Genomic DNA, 24,466 nt, shown 5'->3' on the forward strand with positions numbered 1-24,466 from the left:
CCTGCCAGGCAGACTCCGACAGGATAGGACAAGGAGAAAGCAAACGAGACGATAGCAGCTGTTTCTGGCATGAAAAACACAAACGAGAATCTGACACCGAAAGTAGCAGGAACAGAGAGAGAAATAGAGACCTAATCAGAGGGAAAAAAGGGAACAGGTGGGGAAAGGGTGAATGAGCTAGTTAGGGGAGATGGAGGAACAGCTGGAGAAGGAGAGAAAGAGAAGGTAACCTAATAAGACCAGCAGAGAGAGACAGAGTGAAGAGAAAGGACAGGAACAGACATAATAAGACATGACAGTACCCCCCCCACTCACCAGCGCTCCTGGCGCACTCGAGGAGGAAACCTGGCGGCAACGGAGGAAATCATCGATCAGCGAACGGTCCAGCACGTCCCGAGAGGGAACCCAACTCCTCTCCTCAGGACCGTACCCCTCCCAATCCACTAGGTACTGATGACCACGGCCCGAGGACGCATGTCCAAAATCTTACGAACCCTGTAGATAGGTGCGCCCTCGACAAGGATGGGGGGAGAGGGATGAGCGGGGCGCGAAGAACGGGCTTAACACAGGAGACATGGAAGACCGGGTGAACGCGACGAAGATAACGCGGGAGAAAAGTCGCACTGCGACAGGATTAATGACTTGAGAAATACGGAACGGACCAATGAACCGCGGGGTCAACTTGCGAGAAGCTGTCTTAAGGGGAAGGTTCTGAGTGGAGAGCCATACTCTCTGACCGCAACAATATCTAGGACTCTTGGTCCTACGCTATTAGCGGCCCTCACAGTCTGCGCCTATTACGGCAAAGTGCCGACCTGACCCCCTTCCAGGTGCGCTCGCAACGCTGGACAAAAGCCTGAGCGGAGGGGACGAGGACTCGGCGAGCTGAGATGAGAACAGCGGAGGCTGGTACCCGAGGCTACTCTGAAAAGGAGATAGACCGGTAGCAGACGAAGGGAAGCGAGTTGTGGGCGTACTCTGCCCAGGGGAGCTGTTCTGACCAAGACGCAGGGTTACGAAAAGAAAGACTGCGTAAGATGCGACCAACAGTCTGATTGGCCCGTTCGGCTTGACCGTTAGACTGGGGATGAAAGCCGGACGAGAGACTGACGGAAGCCCCAATCAAACGGCAAAACTCCTCCAAAATTGAGACGTGAACTGCGGGCCTCTGTCCGAAACGACGTCTGACGGAAGGCCATGAATTCGGAAAACATTCTCGATAATGATCTGAGCCGTCTCCTTAGCAGAAGGAGCTTAGCGAGAGGAATGAAATGAGCCGCCTTAGAGAATCTATCGACAACCGTAAGAATAACTGTCTTCCCGCTGATGAAGGCAGTCCGGGTGATAAAATCTAAAGCGATGTGAGACCACGGTCGAGAGGGAATGGGAAGCGGTCTGAGACGGCCGGCAGGAGGAGAGTTCCCAGATTTAGTCTGCGCGCAGACCGAACAAGCAGCGACAAATCGACGCGTCACGTTCCCGAGTGGGCCACCAGAAACGCTGGCGAATGGAAGCGAGAGCGTACCCCGAACGCCGGGGTGGCCGGCTAACTTGGCAGAGTGGGCCCACTGAAGAACGGCCGGACGAGTAGGAACGGGAACGAACAGAAGGTTCCTAGGACAAGCTCGCGGCGACGGAGTGTGAGCGAGTGCTTGCTTTACCTGCCTCTCAATTCCCCAGACAGTCAACCCGACAACACGCCCCTCAGGGAGAATCCCTCGGGGTCGGTGGAGACCTCAGAAGAACTGAAGAGACGAGATAAAGCATCAGGCTTGGTGTTTTTGAGCCCGGACGATAAGAAATAACGAACTCGAAACGAGCGAAAAACAGAGCCCAACGAGCCTGACGCGCATTAAGTCGCTTGGCTGAACGGATGTACTCAAGGTTCCTATGGTCAGTCCAAACGACAAAAGGAACGGTCGCCCCTCCAACCACTGTCGCCATTCGCCTAGGGCTAAGCGGATGGCGAGCAGTTCGCGATTACCAACATCATAATTACATTCTGACGGCGATAAGCGATGAGAGAAAAACGCGCAAGGATGGACCTTGCCGTCAGAGAGGGAGCGCTGAGAAAGAATGGCTCCCACGCCCACCTCTGACGCGTCAACCTCAACAACAAACTGTCTAGAGATGTCAGGTGTAACAAGAATAGGTGCGGATGTAAAACGATTCTTGAGAAGATCAAAAGCTCCCTGGGCGGAAACGGACCACTTAAAGCACGTCTTAACAGAAGTAAGGGCTGTGAGGGGAGCTGCCACCTGACCGAAATTACGGATGAAACGACGATAGAAATTCGCGAAGCCAAGAAAGCGCTGCAGCTCGACGCGTGACTTAGGAACGGGCCAATCAATGACAGCCTGGACCTTAGCGGGATCCATCTTAATGCCCTCAGCGGAAATAACGGAACCGAGAAAAGGGACAGAGGAGGCATGAGGAAAAGTGCACTTCTCAGCCTTCACATAAAGACAGTTCTCCAAAAGGCGCTGGAGGACGCGCCGCACGTGCTGAACATGAATCGGGAGAGACGGTGAAAAAATCAGGATATCGTCCATGTAAACGAAAACAAAAATGTTCAGCATGTCTCTCAGGACGTCGTTAACTAGTGCCTGAAAGACAGCTGGAGCGTTAACGAGGCCGAAAGGAAGAACCCGGTATTCAAAGTGCCCTAACGGAGTGTTAAACGCCGTCTTCCACTCGTCCCCTCCCTGATGCGCACGAGATGGTAGGCGTTACGAAGGTCCAATTTGGTGAAAAACCTGGCTCCCTGCAGGATCTCGAAGGCTGAAGACATAAGAGGAAGCGGATAACGATTCTTAACTGTTATGTCATTCAGCCCTCGATAATCCACGCATGGGCGCAGGGACCCGTCCTTCTTCTGAACAAAAAACCCCGCTCCGGCGGGAGAGGAGGAGGAGACTATGGTACCGGCGTCGAGCGATACAGACAAATAATCCTCGAGAGCCTTACGTTCGGGAGCCGACAGAGAGTATAATCTACCCCGGGGGAGTAGTTCCCGGAAGGAGATCAATACTACAGTCATACGACCGGTGTGGAGGGAGAGAAGTGGCCTTGGAACGACTGAACACCGTGCGCAGATCGTGATACTCCTCCGGCACCCCTGTCAAATCACCAGGCTCCTCCTGTGAAGAAGAGACAGAGGAAACAGGAGGGATAGCAGACATTAAACAGGTCACATGACAAGAAACATTCCAGGATAGGATAGTATTACTAGACCAATTAATAGAAGGGTTATGGCGAACTAGCCAGGGATGACCCAAAACAACAGGTGTAAAAGGTGAACGAAAAATTAAAAAAGAAATGGTTTCGCTATGATTACCAGAGACAGTGAGGGTTAAAGGCAGCGTTTCACGCTGAATCTTGGGGAGAGAACTACCATCTAAAGCGAACAAGGCCGTGGGATCCCTTAACTGTCTGAGAGGAATGTCATGTTCCCGAGCCCAGGTCTCGTCCATAAAACAGCCCTCCGCCCCAGAGTCTATCAAGGCACTGCAGGAAGCAGATGAACCGGTCCAGCGGAGATGGACCGGAAAGGTAGTGCAGGATCTTGAAGGAGAGACCTGAGTAGTTGCGCTCACCAGTAGCCCTCCTCTTACTGATGAGCTCTGGCTTTTACTGGGCATGAGGTGACAAAATGACCAGCGGAGCCGCAGTAGAGACAGAGGCGGTTGGTGATTCTCCGTTCCTTCTCTTTGGCCGAGATGCGGATACCCCCAGCTGCATAGGCTCAGCATCCGAGCCGGCGGAGGAGGGTGGCAGTGATGTGGCAGGTGGCAGTGATGCAGAGAGGGGGCAACGGAGAACGCGCGCTCCTTCCACGAGCTCGGCGACGAAGATCAAACCGTCGCTCTATGCGAATAGCGAGAGCTATTAAGGAGTCCAGGCTGGAAGGAACCTCCCGGGAGAGAATCTCATCCTTAACCTCGGCGAGGAGACCCTCCAGAAAACGAGCGAGCAAAGCCGGCCTGTTCCAGTCACTAGAGGCAGCGGAGTGCGAAACTCAATAGAATAATCCGTTATGGATCGATTCCCTGACATAGGGAAGACAGGACCCTGGAAGCCTCCTCCCCAAAAACAGAACGGTCAAAAACCCGTATCATCTCCTCCTTAAAGTCCAGATACTGGTTAATACACTCAGCCTCGCCTCCCAGATTGCCGTGCCCCACTCACGCGCCCGTCCGGTAAGGAGAGAAATGACGTAGGCGATGCGGGCTGTGCTCCTGGAGTAAGTGTTGGGCTGGAGAGAGAACACCACATCACACTGAGTGAGGAATGAGCGGCACTCACTGGGCTCCCCAGAGTAACACGGCGGGTTATTGATCCTGGGCTCCGGAGACTCGGAAACCCTGGAAGTGGGTCGAGGTGGAGTTGGTGAACCTGTCTTGTGAGGTCGGAGACTTGGACGGCCAGGGTCTCAACGGCATGTCGAGCAGCAGACAATTCCTCCTCGTGTCTGCCTAGCATCGCTCCCTGGATCTCGACGGCGGAGTGAAAAGGGTCCGGAGCCGCTGGGTCCATTCTTGGTCAGATTCTTCTGTTATGTACTTGAGTGAAGACCCAAAAGCGGTTTTAACAGAAACAGAGTTCTTTTAATGAAAAAACAGGAATGGCATAGATCCTCTTCCGACGTTGTCAATGGCACAATAGAATACCCGCAGAGAGGGTGACAAATGAAACATAAAGTCCCTCTGATGAATAGCTGGGTAGCGGCGACAGGCTGCAGGACGCTCTGGGTCGGTGCGGGTCACAGAGGAACGGTGGTAGCTGATCACACGTGGCATATGATGAACTGGACACGGTGCAAACAAAAGATAGTTAGTAGAGTGCAGGATGCACCTGCCAGGCAGACTCCGACAGGATAGGACAAGGAGAAAGCAAACGAGACGATAGCTTGCTTCTGGCATGAAAAACACAAACGAGAATCTGACACCGAAAGTAGCAGGAACAGAGAGAGAAATAGAGACCTAATCAGAGGGAAAAAAGGGAACAGGTGGGGAAAGGGTGAATGAGCTAGTTAGGGGAGATGAGGAACAGCTGGAGAAGGAGAGAAAGAGAAGGTAACCTAATAAGACCAGCAGAGAGAGACAGAGTGAAGAGAAAGGACAGGAACAGACATAATAAGACATGACAGTCATAATGTCAGGTAGTCCTGAGGCATGGTCCTAGGGCTCAGGTCCTCCGAGAGAGAGAAATAAAGAGAGAATTTGAGAGAGCACACTTAAATTCACACAGGACACCGAATAGGACAGGAGAAGTACTCCAGATATAACAAACTGACCCGAGCCCCCCGACACATAAACTACTGCAGCATAAATACTGGAGGCTGAGACAGGAGAAGTACTCCAGATATAACAAACTGACCCTAGCCCCCCGACACATAAACTACTGCAGCATAAATACTGGAGACAGGAGGGGTCAGGAGACACTCTAAAACAAGACCAGTATAGGTAAGACTCCTCTAAAACAAGACCAGTATAGGTAAGACTCCTCTAAAACAAGACCAGTATAGGTAAGACTCCTCTAAAACAAGACCAGTATAGGTAAGACTCCTCTAAAACAAGACCAGTATAGGTAAGACTCCTCTAAAACAAGACCAGTATAGGTAAGACTCTTCTAAAACAAGACCAGTATAGGTAAGACTCCTCTAAAACAAGACCAGTATAGGTAAGACTCTTCTAAAACAAGACCAGGGTAAGAGTCCTCTAAAACAAGACCAGTATAGGTAAGACTCTTCTAAAACAAGACCAGTATAGGTAAGACTCCTCTAAAACAAGACCAGTATAGGTAAGACTCCTCTAAAACAAGACCAGGGTAAGAGTCTTCTAAAACAAGACCAGTATAGGTAAGACTCCTCTAAAACAAGACCAGGGTAAGACTCTTCTAAAACAAGACCAGTATAGGTAAGACTCCTCTAAAACAAGACCAGTATAGGTAAGACTCCTCTAAAACAAGACCAGGGTAAGACTCCTCTAAAACAAGACCAGTATAGGTAAGACTCCTCTAAAACAAGACCAGTATAGGTAAGACTCCTCTAAAACAAGACCAGTATAGGTAAGACTCTTCTAAAACAAGACCAGGGTAAGACTCTTCTAAAACAAGACCAGTATAGGTAAGACTCTTCTAAAACAAGACCAGTATAGGTAAGACTAAAACAAGACCCCTCTAAAACAAGACCAGTATAGGTAAGACTCCTCTAAAACAAGACCAGTATAGGTAAGACTCCTCTAAAACAAGACCAGTATAGGTAAGACTCTTCTAAAACAAGACCAGTATAGGTAAGACTCCTCTAAAACAAGACCAGTATAGGTAAGACTCTTCTAAAACAAGACCAGGGTAAGAGTCCTCTAAAACAAGACCAGTATAGGTAAGACTCTTCTAAAACAAGACCAGTATAGGTAAGACTCCTCTAAAACAAGACCAGTATAGGTAAGACTCCTCTAAAACAAGACCAGGGTAAGAGTCCTCTAAAACAAGACCAGTATAGGTAAGACTCCTCTAAAACAAGACCAGGGTAAGACTCCTCTAAAACAAGACCAGTATAGGTAAGACTCCTCTAAAACAAGACCAGTATAGGTAAGACTCCTCTAAAACAAGACCAGGGTAAGACTCCTCTAAAACAAGACCAGTATAGGTAAGACTCCTCTAAAACAAGACCAGTATAGGTAAGACTCCTCTAAAACAAGACCAGTATAGGTAAGACTCTTCTAAAACAAGACCAGTATAGGTAAGACTCTTCTAAAACAAGACCAGTATAGGTAAGACTCTTCTAAAACAAGACCAGTATAGGTAAGACTCTTCTAAAACAAGACCAGTATAGGTAAGAGTCTTCTAAAACAAGACCAGGGTAAGAGTCCTCTAAAACAAGACCAGGGTAAGAGTCCTCTAAAACAAGACCAGGGTAAGAGTCTTCTAAAACAAGACCAGGGTAAGAGTCCTCTAAAACAAGACCAGGGTAAGAGTCCTCTAAAACAAGACCAGGGTAAGAGTCCTCTAAAACAAGACCAGTGTAAGAGTCCTCTAAAACAAGACCAGGGTAAGAGTCCTCTAAAACAAGACCAGTATAGGTAAGACTCCTCTAAAACAAGACCAGGGTAAGAGTCCTCTAAAACAAGACCAGTATAGGTAAGACTCCTCTAAAACAAGACCAGGGTAAGAGTCCTCTAAAACAAGACCAGGGTAAGAGTCCTCTAAAACAAGACCAGGGTAAGAGTCCTCTAAAACAAGACCAGGGTAAGAGTCCTCTAAAACAAGATCAGGGTAAGAGTCCTCTAAAACAAGACCAGGGTAAGAGTCCTCTAAAACAAGACCAGTATAGGTAAGACTCCTCTAAAACAAGACCAGGGTAAGAGTCCTCTAAAACAAGACCAGTATAGGTAAAACTCCTCTAAAACAAGACCAGGGTAAGAGTCCTCTAAAACAAGACCAGGTAAGAGTCCTCTAAAACAAGACCAGGGTAAGAGTCCTCTAAAACAAGACCAGGGTAAGAGTCCTCTAAAACAAGATCAGGGTAAGACTCCTCTAAAACAAGACCAGGGTAAGAGTCCTCTAAAACAAGACCAGTATAGGTAAGACTCCTCTAAAACAAGACCAGGGTAAGAGTCCTCTAAAACAAGACCAGGGTAAGAGTCCTCTAAAACAAGACCAGGGTAAGAGTCCTCTAAAACAAGACCAGGGTAAGAGTCCTCTAAAACAAGACCAGGGTAAGAGTCTTCTAAAACAAGACCAGGGTAAGAGTCCTCTAAAACAAGACCAGGGTAAGAGTCCTCTAAAACAAGACCAGGGTAAGAGTCCTCTAAAACAAGACCAGGGTAAGAGTCCTCTAAAACAAGACCAGTATAGGTAAGACTCCTCTAAAACAAGACCAGGGTAAGAGTCCTCTAAAACAAGACCAGGGTAAGACTCCTCTAAAACAAGACCAGGGTAAGAGTCCTCTAAAACAAGACCAGGGTAAGAGTCCTCTAAAACAAGACCAGGGTAAGAGTCCTCTAAAACAAGACCAGGGTAAGAGTCCTCTAAAACAAGACCAGGGTAAGAGTCCTCTAAAACAAGACCAGGGTAAGAGTCCTCTAAAACAAGACCAGGGTAAGAGTCCTCTAAAACAAGACCAGGGTAAGACTCATCAGGCCGATTTCCATCCAGCCCAGGTCTAGAATGTGCTTTGGGACCTGAATGTGCAGGGTAGTACCCAATATCAGATATCATTCTACAGCTGCTGGAGTCAGTCTGCACTCACCCTGCCAAGGCCCTTACACATGTAAGGGATTTCACCCCCGTAGTGGACAAAAATGAATGGCAAGTTATTGGCATAGGCCAAACCATGCACACATTGGCCAATACCACCCAAAGCGGCGTTGATTCATGCAAAGTTTACTGCTATTGCCATATGGGTATTGCCAGTTGTAACACTTCAAAAATCCAACAGGTGGCGATTGCACTCCACCATGGTTTTTCATATTGGTATTGGACTCCAAGTCAACATCCAAAAGCCAAATTTTGAAAAAACGAATTTTTTGAAAAAAACGTATCACCCCTTAAAAAAGTGCTTTCTGGACCGTTTTTCGAAATTCTTTCGCTTTTTTTGACAATTACACATGTATAAGAACTGTATGAAAATACTTTTGTCCAATTTTATTAACATAATTTTTTAATTTTTTTACTTGCGCATATTGCATATGTTTTGTCCATTTGCAATATGATTTCATAGGAAGTCAGAAGTCAAAAGTCAAAAATTCTTAAATTTCATAAAAAACTTCACACACCCCTAAAAAAGTGCTTACTGGACCGTTTTTCGAAATTTTTTCGCATTTTGTGTCAGTTACACACGTATAAGAACTGTATACTTTAGTCATATTTTATTATCAGAATTTTTTTTTTTTTTTTTTTACTTGCGCATATTGCATGTGTTTTGTCCATCTGCAATATGATTTCATAGGAAGTCAGAAGTCAAAAGTCAAAAATTATTAAATTTCATAAAAAACTTCACACACCCCTAAAAAAGTGCTTTCTGGACCGTTTTTCGAAATTTTTTCAAGAATTTTGTGTCAGTTACACACGTATAAGAACTGTATCAACATACTTTAGTCATATTTTATTATTATAATGTTTTTGTTTTTTTTGCTTGTGCATAAGGCATATGTTTTGTGGGGGCCAAATGTCATAAGAAATTAAAACAAGACCAGTATGACATGCTCAAAAATCCTTCAGAAATGCAAAATTGACTGGCCTGATGAACTCGGGATGGCCGGGCAGTGATTGTTGTTCCTTTCAATCACTCGTGGTGTTGATTTCATCATGTCCATTTGTTTATGTTTTCTCACTTTTGCAAAGTCACTGTGCATTTGCCATATGGTTAACTGGGCATTCACCATCACCAATTTGTCATGCCATAAAAATCATGCAGGAATGCCAAATTGACTGGCCCGATGAACTCGGGATGGCTGGGCAGTGATTCTGGTACCTTTCCATCGTCGTTTGGGTTGATTTCAGAATGTCGCTTTTGGTGATGGTACCTCACTGTTAAAACATATTGCAAATGTTCCTTACTTTTGCAAAGTCACTGAAAATTTTTGCAGGAATGCCAAATTGACTGGCCCGATGAAGTCGGGATGGCTTGGCAGTGATTCTGGTACCTCTCCATCGCTCGTTAGGGTTGATTCCAGAATGTCCATTTGGTGATTTTCTCACTCTTTCAAAGTCACTGTGCATTTGCCATATGGTTAACTGGGCAGTCACCATCACCAATTTGTCATGCTATAAAAATCATGCAGGAATGCCAAATTGACTGGCCCGATGACCTCGGGATGGCTGGGCAGTGATACTGGTACCTCTCCATGGCTCGTTTGGGTTGATTTCAGAATGTCGCTTTTGGTGATGGTACCTCACTGTTAAAACATATTGCAAATGTTCCTTACTTTTGCAAAGTCACTGAAAATTTTTGCAGGAATGCCAAATTGACTGGCCCGATGACCTCGGGATGGCTGGGCAGTGATACTGGTACCTCTCCATGGCTCGTTTGGGTTGATTTCAGAATGTCGCTTTTGGTGATGGTACCTCACTGTTAAAACATATTGCAAATGTTCCTTACTTTTGCAAAGTCACTGAAAATTTTGCAGGAATGCCAAATTGACTGGCCCGATGACCTCGGGATGGCTGGGCAGTGATACTGGTACCTCTCCATGGCTCGTTTGGGTTGATTTCAGAATGTCGCTTTTGGTGATGGTACCTCACTGTTAAAACATATTGCAAATGTTCCTTACTTTTGCAAAGTCACTGAAAATTTTTGCAGGAATGCCAAATTGACTGGCCCGATGACCTCAGGATGGCTGGGCAGTGATTTTGGTACCTCTCCATCGCTCGTTTGGGTTGATTTCAGAATGTCGCTTTTGGTGATGGTACCTCACTGTTAAAACATATTGCAAATGTTCCTTACTTTTGCAAAGTCACTGAAAATTTTTGCAGGAATGCCAAATTGACTGGCCCGATGAACTCGGGATGGCTTGGCAGTGATTCTGGTACCTCTCCATCACTCGTTAGGGTTGATTCCAGAATGTCCATTTGGTGATTTTTCTCACTCTTTCAAAGTCACTGTGCATTTGCCATATGGTTAACTGGGCAGTCACCATTACCAATTTGTCATGCCATAAAAATCATGCAGGAATGCCAAATTGACTGGCCCGATGACATAGGGATGTTTGGGCAGTGATACTGGTACCTCTCCATCGCTCGTTTGGGTTGATTTCAGAATGTCGCTTTTGGTGATGGTACCTCACCGCTTAAACATATTGCTAATGGACAAGAGTCACCTGCAAGTCACCGTCCATCAGTCAATTTGATATCATTCAAAGCTAACTATTGGAGGCACTGTCAGTCTCTACGCACCCCAATGATACGTCCCTCCATCCATGTTGTGTATCTGTGTGATTTAGTTTTCCTTTGAATTTTTATGGGAAAAATGACTGATTTACAGTTCATGGGGGTTGCCTAATCATATATATGAAGTTTTGGAAAGATCTGATTTTTTAACCCCTCCAAACAGCCCATGAGACACCAATTATGGCACTTCCGGTTGGCACAGGAAGCTGTAACTCAACATACATCCTCATTGGGGTATTCCATTAGAGAATCCTGAGTTTTAAGTCTATACCATGAAAACTGACTGATTTACACAGGGTTCAATGCACTATGTCCATCAAATTGCAGGCAGTGTATGGGTATACACTTTTAGGGCGATTTGGACCACTTCCGGTTGGTCCAGGAAGCTTAGAATCGACACAGGTAGACCTTATAGTGGTCTGATGGACTGGTACCAAAGACAGGTTCATACAACATTCATAACCCATATAGACTCCAGGTTGTATTTAGTGGAGCAGCCAATATATTCCTATGGGGAGAGAAGTCAATGAACACAGTTTTTATGTAAACACCTTCTTTTGACTGTGAAGGGTTAATGTCACACGGTCAAGGATAGGCTTGGACAGATCAGGAGGACCTTAGGAACAGTCCTGTGGTTGAATTGTCTTTCTAAACCTAACGGTTCCGCCGCTGTCACCCAAAATCAAATGACGTACTGGTGAAGGCTTCATATTGGGCCTATTTTTCTCATGGTCGCCGCGCTCAGACCGAGCGAGCTACGGTCAAGCGGGGCACCTCGTTGGACTCGGCACGGCCTTGGGATTATGTTTATGCCATTGCCTGCTCTCTGTGTCTTTAAACACCACGCTTTGTCACTCCATCCTTGCTGTGTGTGTGTGTGTGAGAGCTTTTCTTTGACATCTGTTGGGAAAAATGACTGATTTACAGTTCATGGGGGTTGTCTAATCACACATATGAAGTTTTGGACAGATCTGATTTTTTTAACCCTTCCAAACAGCCCCTGAGACACCAATTATGGCACTTCCGGTTGGCACAGGAAGCTATAAATAAACTCATATCCTCATTGGGGTATGCCTTTACAGAATCCTGAGTTTTAAGTCTTTACGTTAAGAACTGAGTTATTTACGGAGGGTTTAGTGAGTGTGTGTTATTTCAGAAAATCATAGAAAATCACAGAAATGTCGCAGAGCTCCGCAGCACATTTTAAAAATACTCGTATGAACACCCTGCAACTGGATCTGTAACCGTTGAAAAAAAAAAAACACCTATATCTGAACATCACGATCTGGTCAACGTACGATTTCTCGTAAAAATGACGATAGATAAATGGCCGATTTTTTTTTTTTATTGACACCGGAGGCTCCTTGACTTTGACGTGAAGTGAAAAAATCTTTTCTCTATTTTCATTTTGGACCTTTAATCCCAGAAATATGGCCATAACTCAAAAACCGTTGAGGCCTAGACGCCATCTTGTTCGGGGCCATCTTCCCATAATGCCAAACCTACGCTCACCAAGTTTCGGCTTCGAAATATTTTCGGTTTCCGAGATATGGCACGTCGTGATTCGTGATGTTTTGTCCAATAGCAATATGATTGCTTATGCCCTCTTGTGGGATATTTCGGCATTGCGCAAAAATGGGCTAAAATTTGTTTATTTTATTAAACGAAAACCGAATGTCCGACAAAGTTCATTTGATGACTTCCCGGTAGGTCTGGCCCTACCGCTCGGCCCGACTACCCGTCCCGAATTTCTAAAATGTTTTCGGACGTCTAGTAAGGGACCGTACAGTTCCAATAGGGACTTTCTCACTAACTATACGGTGATTGTCGAAATGTTCCCTTAAGGTATGGACACACCCTGCCAAGGCTCTCAGTCGGTCATATTCCTGCACTATGATATATGAGCCTATAGATGCTTATAGATGCACATCATGCATTTACTCTGTCATAGCACATGATTTGAGCTGGTTTGAGCTGATATATGAATACCATTAGCTGTCACTAGAGGGAGGTGTTCTTCAGCCCAGTACCACAGACTACCTCAGACCTGACTGCCCTGCTGACACAGTTCACTAACCCCAGTACCACAGACTACCTCAGACCTGACTGTCCTGCTGACACAGTTCACTAACCCCAGTACCACAGACTACCTCAGACATGACTGTCCTGCTGACACAGTTCACTAACCCCAGTACCACAGACTACCTCAGACCTGACTGCCCTGCTGACACAGTTCACTAACCCCAGTACCACAGACTACCTCAGACCTGACTGCCCTGCTGACACAGTTCACTAACCCCAGTACCACAGACTACCTCAGACATGACTGTCCTGCTGACACAGTTCACTAACCCCAGTACCACAGACTACCTCAGACCTGACTGTCCTGCTGACACAGTTCACTAACCCCAGTACCACAGACTACCTCAGACCTGACTGTCCTGCTGACACAGTTCACTAACCCCAGTACCACAGACTACCTCAGACCTGACTGTCCTGCCGACACAGTTCACTAACCCCAGTACCACAGACTACCTCAGACCTGACTGCCCTGCTGACACAACTAACAGTGATACTGTACTTTAGGTTGTATTAAGGGTATCTTCATAGGGTGTAGCTGTTTACAATACACTCAGAACATACCACTGATAATCTGCTGTTAGTGTCATTCAAAGTCCTGTATGTGTGGGTATTGTCTTAATGTCTAATCTGATGGAAATAATGAATATACTGTATGTGTGGGTATTGTCTTAATGTCTAATCTGATGGAAATAATGACTATACTGTATGTGTGGGTATTGTCTTAATGTCAAATCTGATGGAAATAATGACTATACTGTATGTGTGGGTATTATCTTAATGTCTAATCTGATGGAAATAATGACTATACTGTATGTGTGGGTATTGTCTTAATGTCTAATCTGATGGAAATAATGACTATACTGTATGTGTGGGTATTGTCTTAATGTCTAATCTGATGGAAATAATGACTGTACTGTATTTATGACTTGATGTTGTGTCTCCCCTCCTCAGAATGACATCACACCGCTGCACGTGGCTTCTAAGAGAGGGAATGGCAACATGGTGAAAGTTCTGCTGGAGAGGGGAGGCACGATAGACGCCAGGACTAAGGTTAGATATACACTGTACTACATTATACAACGGGTGGGTCTAATCCTGAATGCTGATTGGTTAAATCAGCATTCCACCCGGCGTCTATTCCACAAGTTACCACCGGCTAAATCTATGACATTAAAATGCCTATTTACTCTGTTCCATCTGACTGCACAATCCACGGTCTCATCAGCCCAGCCAGGCAATTTATAACCTTTATTTCCACTATAAAAAGCATCTAGACATTATCTCACATTTCTTTTAGACTATCATTTAGTTTTAACAGCGGAGATTTGTATAAACCGTGCTGTCTGTCACTCCGACATTTTCAACATGGATTCTATATTCATATTAGATCTCCAGTTGTCCCATAGTAATGTGTCGGGAGTCGGGACGAGACAGACAGGCAGGCAGCGTTTCTCAGACAGTCCAAATCATGAATCAGCTTGTATACTTTTTATGGATATATATAAAGAAATGTCAATTGGAAAAAAAGGTTAAACAAACTAAAGGAAGTGCAGCTCGTTTGTAGTCTTTCCAGCTTCAGTTTGAAGTGATTGTGTTAGCTGTGTTGTTGGCTAGCTCCTCTGAACAACGAGTGAGCAGTCCTGACGAGTGACCACATTTCCTACGCCAGGCAAAATGGTACCTCATTAGCTCATTGTTATGGATGTATCCAATAAATGTCACCAGAAAACAACTTAAGCAAATGAAAATGCGGCTACTTTGCTGTTATTCTGGCTGTACTTTTTGACGTGATGGCAATTTAGCCGTAGTTGGCTAGCTAGCAAGCAAGGGATAAGGACGTTGCCAGCCAGAATGGCAATGGAACATTCATCACTTTAGAAGTGTCTTTGTGTTTCCAAGTCACTAAATCTTCATCAGCGCCAATTGAGAATGCACTGAGTACAACGCTCAGTCGGACCTCATAGAACTTTCCACGATGTAGTGACGCAACGTGAAACCTGTGAATTCTTAACATCTATGTTTCTGTTTGGGTGTATATTATGACATAAGCCCTGTATGGAAGCTGCTCTTCTCTAGTATTGTCTCAGTCCCAGATGTGACATGGTTGTTTTGACAATAGAAATAGCAATACTACTGTAAATGATTCATGTTTATTGTCCTACTGGAGGACTGGTCCATGGTCAGAATCATGTTTATTGTCCTACTGGAGGACTGGTCCATGGTCAGAATCATGTTTATTGTCCTACTGGAGGACTGGTCCATGGTCAGAATCATGTTTATTGTCCTACTGGAGGACTGGTCCATGGTCAGATTCATGTTTATTGTCCTACTGGAGGACTGGTCCATGGTCAGAATCATGTTTATTGTCCTACTGGAGGACTGGTCCGTGGTCAGATTCATGTTTATTGTCCTACTGGAGGACTGGTCCATGGTCAGAATCATGTTTATTGTCCTACGGGAGGACTGGTCTGTGGTCAGATTCATGTTTATTGTCCTACAGGAGGACTGGTCTGTGGTCAGATTCATGTTTATTGTCCTACAGGAGGACTGGTCTGTGGTCAGATTCATGTTTATTGTCCTACAGGAAGTCAATCTAGCTCACACACAACATACACAAAACATCTAGAAATCCCAGCAGGAAAGAACCAATAGTCAGAGATCCAGTAAGTAACCTGTGTAATGCCCTACTTCCCCTTAAACTCTGACCCCAGGACGGTCTGACTCCTCTCCACTGTGGCGCCAGGAGCGGACATGAACAGGTGCTAGAGATGCTGCTAGACAGAGGAGCTCCCATCCTGTCCAAAACTAAGGTACAGTAACTATGACAATGTCTTTCTCTCTCTGTCCCTGTCCCCCCTCTAAACTGTCTGTCTGTCCCCCTCCAGAACGGTCTGTCTCCCCTCCACATGGCCACCCAGGGGGACCATCTGAACTGTGTTCAGCTCCTGCTACACCACGAGGTTCCTGTTGATGATGTCACCAACGACTATCTGACGGCCCTGCATGTCGCCGCCCACTGCGGACACTACAAGGTCGCCAAGGTCATTGTGGACAAGAAGGCCAATCCCAACGCTAAAGCACTGGTAAGCATCAGTCACACTGTGTATTAAAATCGCTGTTAGATGTTAGCTTAGCTTAAGCTTAGCATTATTTTAGTAATAAGTTAGCATTAACTTTAGCAGTAGCTACTCTTCCTGGGATCCACACTAAATTGGAAACACAGAACAGTGACATGGGAACAGTAACATCACTTCCTGTTGTATATCATTCTGCCTCATCCAGTCCACAGCCTCTGAGGCTGACAGTAAAGTGTGTTGGCTGGCTGCAGGGTTAGGGCTAGGGGTTATGGCATCAGGCAGCCACTAGTATACTGGCATGGTGTTTAGTCATTGGAACAGAATGATTGAAGTTTAGAGAGAAAAAGGAAGAAGTAAAGAGGGAACTGGAGAAATAACACACGGTGCCAAACCTCAAAGCAGCCAGAGAGGCCAGTTACTGTAACTCCACATGTTTATCTGGTTAGTATCTGGTTAGCTGTGTGTTTACCAGGCTGGTTAGCTGTGTGTTAACCAGGCTGGTTAGCTGTGTGTTTACCAGGCTGGTTAGCTGTGTGTTAACCACGCTGGTTAGCTGTGTGTTAACCACGCTGGTTAGCTGTGTGTTAACCAGGCTGGTTAGCTGTGTGTTAACCAGCCAGGACATCTGTAGAGTTGTGTTGTGTGTTAACCAGCCAGGACATCTGTAGAGTTGTGTTGTGTGTTAACCAGCCTGGACATCTGTAGAGTTGTGTTGTGTGTTAACCAGCCAGGACATCTATAGAGTTGTGTTGTGTGTTAACCAGCCAGGACATCTATAGAGTTGTGTTGTGTGTTAACCAGCCAGGACATCTATAGAGTTGTGTTGTGTGTTAACCAGCCAGGACATCTGTAGAGTTGTGTTGTGTGTTAACCAGCCAGGACATCTGTAGAGTTGTGTTGTGTGTTAACCAGCCAGGACATCTATAGAGTTGTGTTGTGTGTTAACCAGCCAGGACATCTATAGAGTTGTGTTGTGTGTTAACCAGCCAGGACATCTGTAGAGTTGTGTTGTGTGTTAACCAGCCAGGACATCTATAGAGTTGTGTTGTGTGTTAACCAGCCAGGACATCTGTAGAGTTGTGTTGTGTGTTAACCAGCCAGGACATCTATAGAGTTGTGTTATGTGTTAACCAGCCAGGACATCTGTAGAGTTGTGTTGTGTGTTAACCAGCCAGGACATCTATAGAGTTGTGTTGTGTGTTAACCAGCCAGGACATCTATAGAGTTGTGTTGTGTGTTAACCAGCCAGGACATCTATAGAGTTGTGTTGTGTGTTAACCAGCCAGGACATCTGTAGAGTTGTGTTGTGTGTTAACCAGCCAGGACATCTGTAGAGTTGTGTTGTGTGTTAACCAGCCAGGACATCTGTAGAGTTGTGTTGTGTGTTAACCAGCCAGGACATCTGTAGAGTTGTGTTGTGTGTTAACCAGCCAGGACATCTATAGAGTTGTGTTGTGTGTTAACCAGCCAGGACATCTATAGAGTTGTGTTGTGTGTTAACCAGCCAGGACATCTGTAGAGTTGTGTTGTGTGTTAACCAGCCAGGACATCTGTAGAGTTGTGTTGTGTGTTAACCAGCCAGTACATCTGTAGAGTTGTGCTGTGTGTTTTTCTTTTAGAATGGTTTCACTCCGCTCCACATCGCCTGCAAGAAGAACAGAATCAAAGTGATGGAACTGCTGCTGAAACACGGAGCGTCTATACAGGCAGTGACCGAGGTAGGAACTGAAACACGAAGCGTCTATACAGGCAGTGACCGAGGTAGGAGCTGAAACACGGAGCGTCCATACAGGCAGTGACCGAGGTAGGAACTGAAACACGGAGCGTCTATACAGGCAGTGACCGAGGTAGGAACTGACACGGAGCGTCTATACAGGCAGTGACCGAGGTAGGAACTGAAACACGGCGCGTCTATACAGGCAGTGACCGAGGTAGGAACTGACACGGAGCGTCTATACAGGCAGTGACCGAGGTAGGAAGTGAAACACGGAGCCTCCATACAGGCAGTGACCGAGGTAGGAACTGAAACACGGAGCGTCTATACAGGCAGTGACCGAGGTAGGAACTGACACGGAGCGTCTATACAGGCAGTGACCGAGGTAGGAACTGACACGGAGCGTCTATACAGGCAGTGACCGAGGTAGGAACTGACACGGAGCGTCTATACAGGCAGTGACCGAGGTAGGAACTGAAACACAGAGCGTCCATACTGGCAGTGACCGAGGTAGGAGCTGAAACACGGAGCGTCCATACAGGCAGTGACCGAGGTAGGAACTGAAACACGGAGCGTCCATACTGGCAGTGACCGAGGTAGGAGCTGAAACACGGAGCGTCCATACAGGCAGTGACCGAGGTAGGAACTGAAACACGGAGCGTCCATACAGACAAAGACCGAGGTAGGAACTGAAACACGGAGCGTCTATACAGGCAGTGACCGAGGTAGGAACTGACACGGAGCCTCCATACAGGCAGTGACCGAGGTAGGACCTGAAACACGGAGCGTCCATACAGGCAGTGACCGAGGTAGGAACTGAAACACGGAGCGTCTATACAGGCAGTGACCGAGGTAGGAACTGACACACGGAGCCTCCATACAGGCAGTGACCGAGGTAGGAACTGAAACACGGAGCGTCTATACAGGCAGTGACCGAGGTAGGAACAGAAACACGGAGCCTCCATACAGGCAGTGACCGAGGTAGGAACTGAAACACGGAGCCTCCATACAGGCAGTGACCGAGGTAGGAACTGAAACACGGAGCCTCCATACAGGCAGTGACCGAGGTAGGAACTGAAACACGGAGCCTCCATACAGGCAGTGACCGAGGTAGGAACTGAAACACGGAGCCTCCATACAGGCAGTGACCGAGGTAGGAAGTGAAACACGGAGCCTCCATACAGGCAGTGACCGAGGTAGGAAGTGAAACACGGAGCCTCCATACAGGCAGTGACCGAGGTAGGAACTGAAACACGGAGCCTCCATACAGGCAGTGACCGAGGTAGGAAGTGAAACACGGAGCCTCCATACAGGCAGTGACCGAGGTAGGAAGTGAAACACGGAGCCTCCATACAGACAGTGACCGAGGTAGGAACTGAAACACGGAGCCTCCATACAGGCAGTGACCGAGGTAGGAAGTGAAACACGGAGCCTCCATACAGGCAGTGACCGAGGTAAGAAGTGAAACACGGAGCCTCCATACAGGCAGTGACCGAGGTAGGAACTGAAACACGGGAGCCTCCATACAGGCAGTGACCGAGGTAGGAACTGAAACACTGAGCATCCATACAGGCAGTGACCGAGGTAGGAACTGAAACACGGAGCGTCTATACAGACAAAGACCGAGGTAGGAACTGACACGGAGCGTCCATACAGGCAGTGACCGAGGTAGGAACTGAAACACGGAGCGTCCATACAGGCAGTGACCGAGGTAGGACCTGAAACACAGAGCGTCCATACAGGCAGTGACCGAGGTAGGAACTGAAACAAGGAGCCTCCATACAGGCAGTGACCGAGGTAGGAACTGAAACACGGAGCCTCCATACAGGCAGTGACCGAGGTAGGAACTGACACGGAGCGTCCATACAGGCAGTGACCGAGGTAGGAACTGAAACACGGAGCGTCCAAACAGACAAAGACCGAGGTAGGAACTGACACGGAGCGTCCATACAGGCATTGACCGAGGTAGGAACTGAAACACGGAGCGTCTATACAGACAAAGACCGAGGTAGGAACTGACACGGAGCGTCCATACAGGCAGTGACCGAGGTAGGAACTGAAACACGGAGCGTCCATACAGACAAAGACCGAGGTAGGAACTGACATGGAGCGTCCATACAGGCAGTGACCGAGGTAGGAACTGAAACACGGAGCGTCCATACAGACAAAGACCGAGGTAGGAACTGACACGGAGCGTCCATACAGGCAGTGACCGAGGTAGGAACTGAAACACGGAGCGTCCATACAGACAAAGACCGAGGTAGGAACTGACACGGAGCGTCTATACAGGCAGTGACCGAGGTAGGAACTGACACGGAGCGTCTATACAGGCAGTGACCGAGGTAGGAACTGACACGGAGTGTCTATACAGGCAGTGACCGAGGTAGGAACTGACACGGAGTGTCCATACAGGCATTGACCGAGGTAGGAACTGAAACACGGAGCGTCTATACAGACAAAGACCGAGGTAGGAACTGACACGGAGTGTCTATACAGGCAGTGACCGAGGTAGGACCTGAAACACAGAGCGTCCATACAGGCAGTGACCGAGGTAGGAACTGAAACACGGAGCCTCCATACAGGCAGTGACCGAGGTAGGAACTGAAACACGGAGCGTCCATACAGGCAGTGACCGAGGTAGGAACTGAAACACGGAGCGTCCATACAGGCAGTGACCGAGGTAGGAACTGAAACACGGAGCGTCTATACAGACAAAGACCGAGGTAGGAACTGACACGGAGCGTCCATACAGGCAGTGACCGAGGTAGGAACTGAAACACGGAGCGTCCATACAGGCAGTGACCGAGGTAGGACCTGAAACACAGAGCGTCCATACAGGCAGTGACCGAGGTAGGAACTGAAACACGGAGCCTCCATACAGGCAGTGACCGAGGTAGGAACTGAAACACGGAGCGTCCATACAGGCAGTGACCGAGGTAGGAACTGACACGGAGCGTCCATACAGGCAGTGACCGAGGTAGGACCTGAAACACGGAGCGTCTATACAGGCAGTGACCGAGGTAGGAACTGAAACACGGAGCCTCCATACAGGCAGTGACCGAGGTAGGAACTGACACGGAGCGTCCATACAGGCAGTGACCGAGGTAGGAACTGAAACACGGAGCGTCCATACAGGCAGTGACCGAGGTAGGAACTAAAACACGGAGCCTCCATACAGGCAGTGACCGAGGTAGGAACTGAAACACGGAGCCTCCATACAGGCAGTGACCGAGGTAGGAACTGACACGGAGTGTCTATACAGGCAGTGACCGAGGTAGGAACTGAAACACGAAGGCTCCATACAGGCAGTGACCGAGGTAGGAACTGAAACACGGAGCCTCCATACAGGCAGTGACCGAGGTAGGAACTGACACGGAGCGTCCATACAGGCGGTGACCGAGGTAGGAACTGACACGGAGCGTCTATACAGGCAGTGACCGAGGTAGGAACTGAAACACGAAGGCTCCATACAGGCAGTGACCGAGGTAGGAACTGAAACACGAAGGCTCCATACAGGCAGTGACCGAGGTAGGAACTGAAACACGGAGCGTCTATACAGGCAGTGACCGAGGTAGGAACTGAAACACGGAGCGTCTATACAGGCAGTGACCGAGGTAGGAACTTCAGAAGACCTACAGAGGAACACCTAACTAACTTTACAAAAGCTACAGAAGACCTACAGAGGACCTACTAACTAACATGTTGTCTTCTGACTGACTGTGTCTCTCTGTTCAACCATTCTAGAATGGATCTCTGTTCTGTGATGTTTGTCTTTGATAGTTGTACATGGACACTCAGTTCTGGTGATTGGAGTTGTTTGCTACAGACTGTTTGAAGTGGTTTTTGAAGTGAATAGAAGTATCTGAGTTAGCTGAGGTTCTGTGTTAGGAGTTTTATCCGGACATGACACATGTTGCTGACAGGATCTTGAGGAGGAAGGCTTGGTGCTGGTCAGAGGGGCTGGCTCTGGTATCAGTTTTTACCAGAAAAGGGCCAGATAACTTCTGTTGTGAGCTAGGGGCTGGGGGCTATGCACTCGGTGAACTGCCTACAACTTTAAAGCGGACTATCAATGTCTCTGTTCCAGCTGAGTCTCTTGTTCCTAGCCCAACTCTGTGTCTCTGTTACAGTCGGGTCTCACTCCGATCCATGTGGCGGCTTTCATGGGACACGATAACATCGTCACTCAGCTGACGAATCATGGAGCTTCGCCAAACACAACTAATGTGGTGAGTCACAGAATATACTCTCTCTCTCTCTTTCTTACTGTTTGATAGAACCCTGGTACCTAGCCTGTGTGTTTGATAGAACCCTGGTACCTAACCTGTGTGTTTGATAGAACCCTGGTACCTAACCTGTGTGTTTGATAGAACCCTGGTACCTAACCTTTGTGTTTGATAGAACCCTGGTACCTAACATATGTGTTTGATAGAACCCTGGTACCTAGCCTGTGTGTTTGATAGAACCCTGGTACCTAACCTGTGTGTTTGATAGAACCCTGGTACCTAACCTGTGTGTTTGATAGAACCCTGGTACCTAACCTTTGTGTTTGATAGAACCCTGGTACCTAACATGTGTGTTTGATAGAACCCTGGTACCTAACCTGTGTGTTTGTGAAGTAACATTTCTAACCTGTGTGTATCTCTGAGTTCCAGAGGGGAGAGACGGCGCTCCACATGGCAGCGAGGGCCGGCCAGGCTGGCGTGGTCAAATACCTGGTTCAGAGCGGAGCCAGAGTGGAGGTCAAGGCCAAGGTAGGACTGGAGAGTATCCCCAATACTGACTGGAGAAAAACCCAATACTAACTGGAGAAAAACCCAATACTAACTGGAGAAAAACCCCATACTGACTGGAGAAACTCCCAACCTACTGACTGGATATCAATCAACCCATACTGACTGGAGAGAATCTCCCATACTGACTGGAGAGAATCCCCATACTGACTGGAATCCCCAATACTGACTGGAGAGAATTACTGACTGGAGAGAATCCCCATACTGACTGGAGAGAATCCCCCATACTGACTGGAGAGAATCCCCCATACTGACTGGAGAGAATCCCATACTGACTGGAGAGAATCCCCCATACTGACTGGAGAGAATCCCCATACTGACTGGAGAGAATCCCCATACTGACTAGAATCCCCCATACTGACTGGAGAGAATCCCCCATACTGACTGGAGAGAATCCCTCATACTGACTGGAGAGAATCCCCATACTGACTGGAGAGAATCCCCATACTGACTGGAGAAATCCCCCAATACTGACTGGAGAAATCCCCATACTGACTGGAGAGAATCCCCATACTGACTGGAGAGAATCCCCCATACTGACTGGAGAGAAACCAAACCCATACTGACTGGAGAAAACCCATACTGACTGAGAGAAACCTCATACTGACTGGAGAGAATCCCCCATACTGACTGGAGAAATCCCCCATACTGATTGGAGAGAACCCATACTGACTGGAGAGAATCCCCCATACTGACTGAGAGAATCCCCCATACTGACTGGAGAGAATCCCCCATACTGACTAGAATCCCCCATACTGACTGGAGAGAATCCCCCATACTGACTGTGTGTTTGACTGGAGAGAATCCCTCATACTGACTAAACCCCATACTGTTTGGAGAGAATCCCCAATACTGACTGGAGAAAAACCCCATACTGACTGGAGAGTATCCCCCATACTGACTGGAGAAAAACCCAATACTGACTGGAGAAAAACCCAATACTGACTGGAGAAAAACCCCATACTGACTGGAGAGTATCCCCCATACTGACTGGAGAAAAACCCAATACTGACTGGAGAAAAACCCAATACTGACTGGAGAGATACTGACTGGAGAAAAACCTCATACTGACTGGAGAAAGAACCCCATACTGACTGGAGAGAACCCCCATACTGACTGGAGAGAATCCCCCATACTGACTGGAGAAAATCCCCCATACTGACTGGAGAGAATCCCCCATACTGACTGGAGAAGAATCCCCCATACTGTTTGGAGAAAACCCCATACTGACTGGAGAGAATCCCCATACTGACTGAGAATCCCCATACTGAGAGAATCCCCCATACTGACTGGAGAGAATCCCCATACTGACTGGAGAGAATCCCCATACTGACTGGAGAGAATCCCCCATACTGACTGGAGAGAATCCCCCATACTGACTGGAGAGAATCCCCCATACTGACTGGAGAGAATCCCTCATACTGACTGGAGAGAATCCCCCATACTGACTGGAGAGAATCCCCCATACTGACTGGAGAGAATCCCCATACTGACTGGAGAGAATCCCCCATACTGACTGGAGAGAATACCCCATACTGACTGGAGATAATCCCCATACTGACTGGAGAAAAACCCAATACTGACTGGAGAAAACCTAATACTGACTGGATAAACCCCATACTGACTGGAAAAACCTGACTGGAGAGAATCCCCCATACTGACTGGAGAGAATCCCCATACTGACTGGAGAAACTGACTGGAGCGATCCCCATACTGACTGGAGAGAATCCCCATACTGACTGGAGAGAATCCCCATACTGACTGGAGAGAATCCCCCATACTGACTGGAGAGTATCCCCAATACTGACTGGAGAAAAACCCAATACTGACTGGAGAAAAACCCAATACTGACTGGAGAAAAACCCAATACTGACTGGAGAAAAACCCAATACTGACTGGAGAGAATCCCC

The 24,466-nt window shown here is 47.3% G+C and overlaps 1 protein-coding gene across 1 annotated transcript in view; it reads left to right on the forward strand.

Moving 5' to 3' along the window:
• Positions 1 to 24,466, forward strand: part of LOC135531479 (ankyrin-3-like) — a gene marked incomplete at its 3' end in the record, with an annotated part of 84,757 nt that overhangs the window by 55,230 nt on the left and 5,061 nt on the right. Inside the window, exons 9-14 of the mRNA XM_064959511.1 lie at positions 13,924 to 14,022; positions 15,684 to 15,782; positions 15,858 to 16,055; positions 17,669 to 17,767; positions 21,894 to 21,992; positions 22,419 to 22,517. Of these exons, the coding sequence (XP_064815583.1) occupies positions 13,924 to 14,022; positions 15,684 to 15,782; positions 15,858 to 16,055; positions 17,669 to 17,767; positions 21,894 to 21,992; positions 22,419 to 22,517 (693 nt within the window). The remainder of the gene's footprint in view (positions 1 to 13,923; positions 14,023 to 15,683; positions 15,783 to 15,857; positions 16,056 to 17,668; positions 17,768 to 21,893; positions 21,993 to 22,418; positions 22,518 to 24,466) is intronic.

Source organism: Oncorhynchus masou, unplaced genomic scaffold, assembly GCF_036934945.1.
Source record: "Oncorhynchus masou masou isolate Uvic2021 unplaced genomic scaffold, UVic_Omas_1.1 unplaced_scaffold_1597, whole genome shotgun sequence".
Taxonomy (NCBI): Eukaryota; Metazoa; Chordata; class Actinopteri; order Salmoniformes; family Salmonidae; genus Oncorhynchus; species Oncorhynchus masou.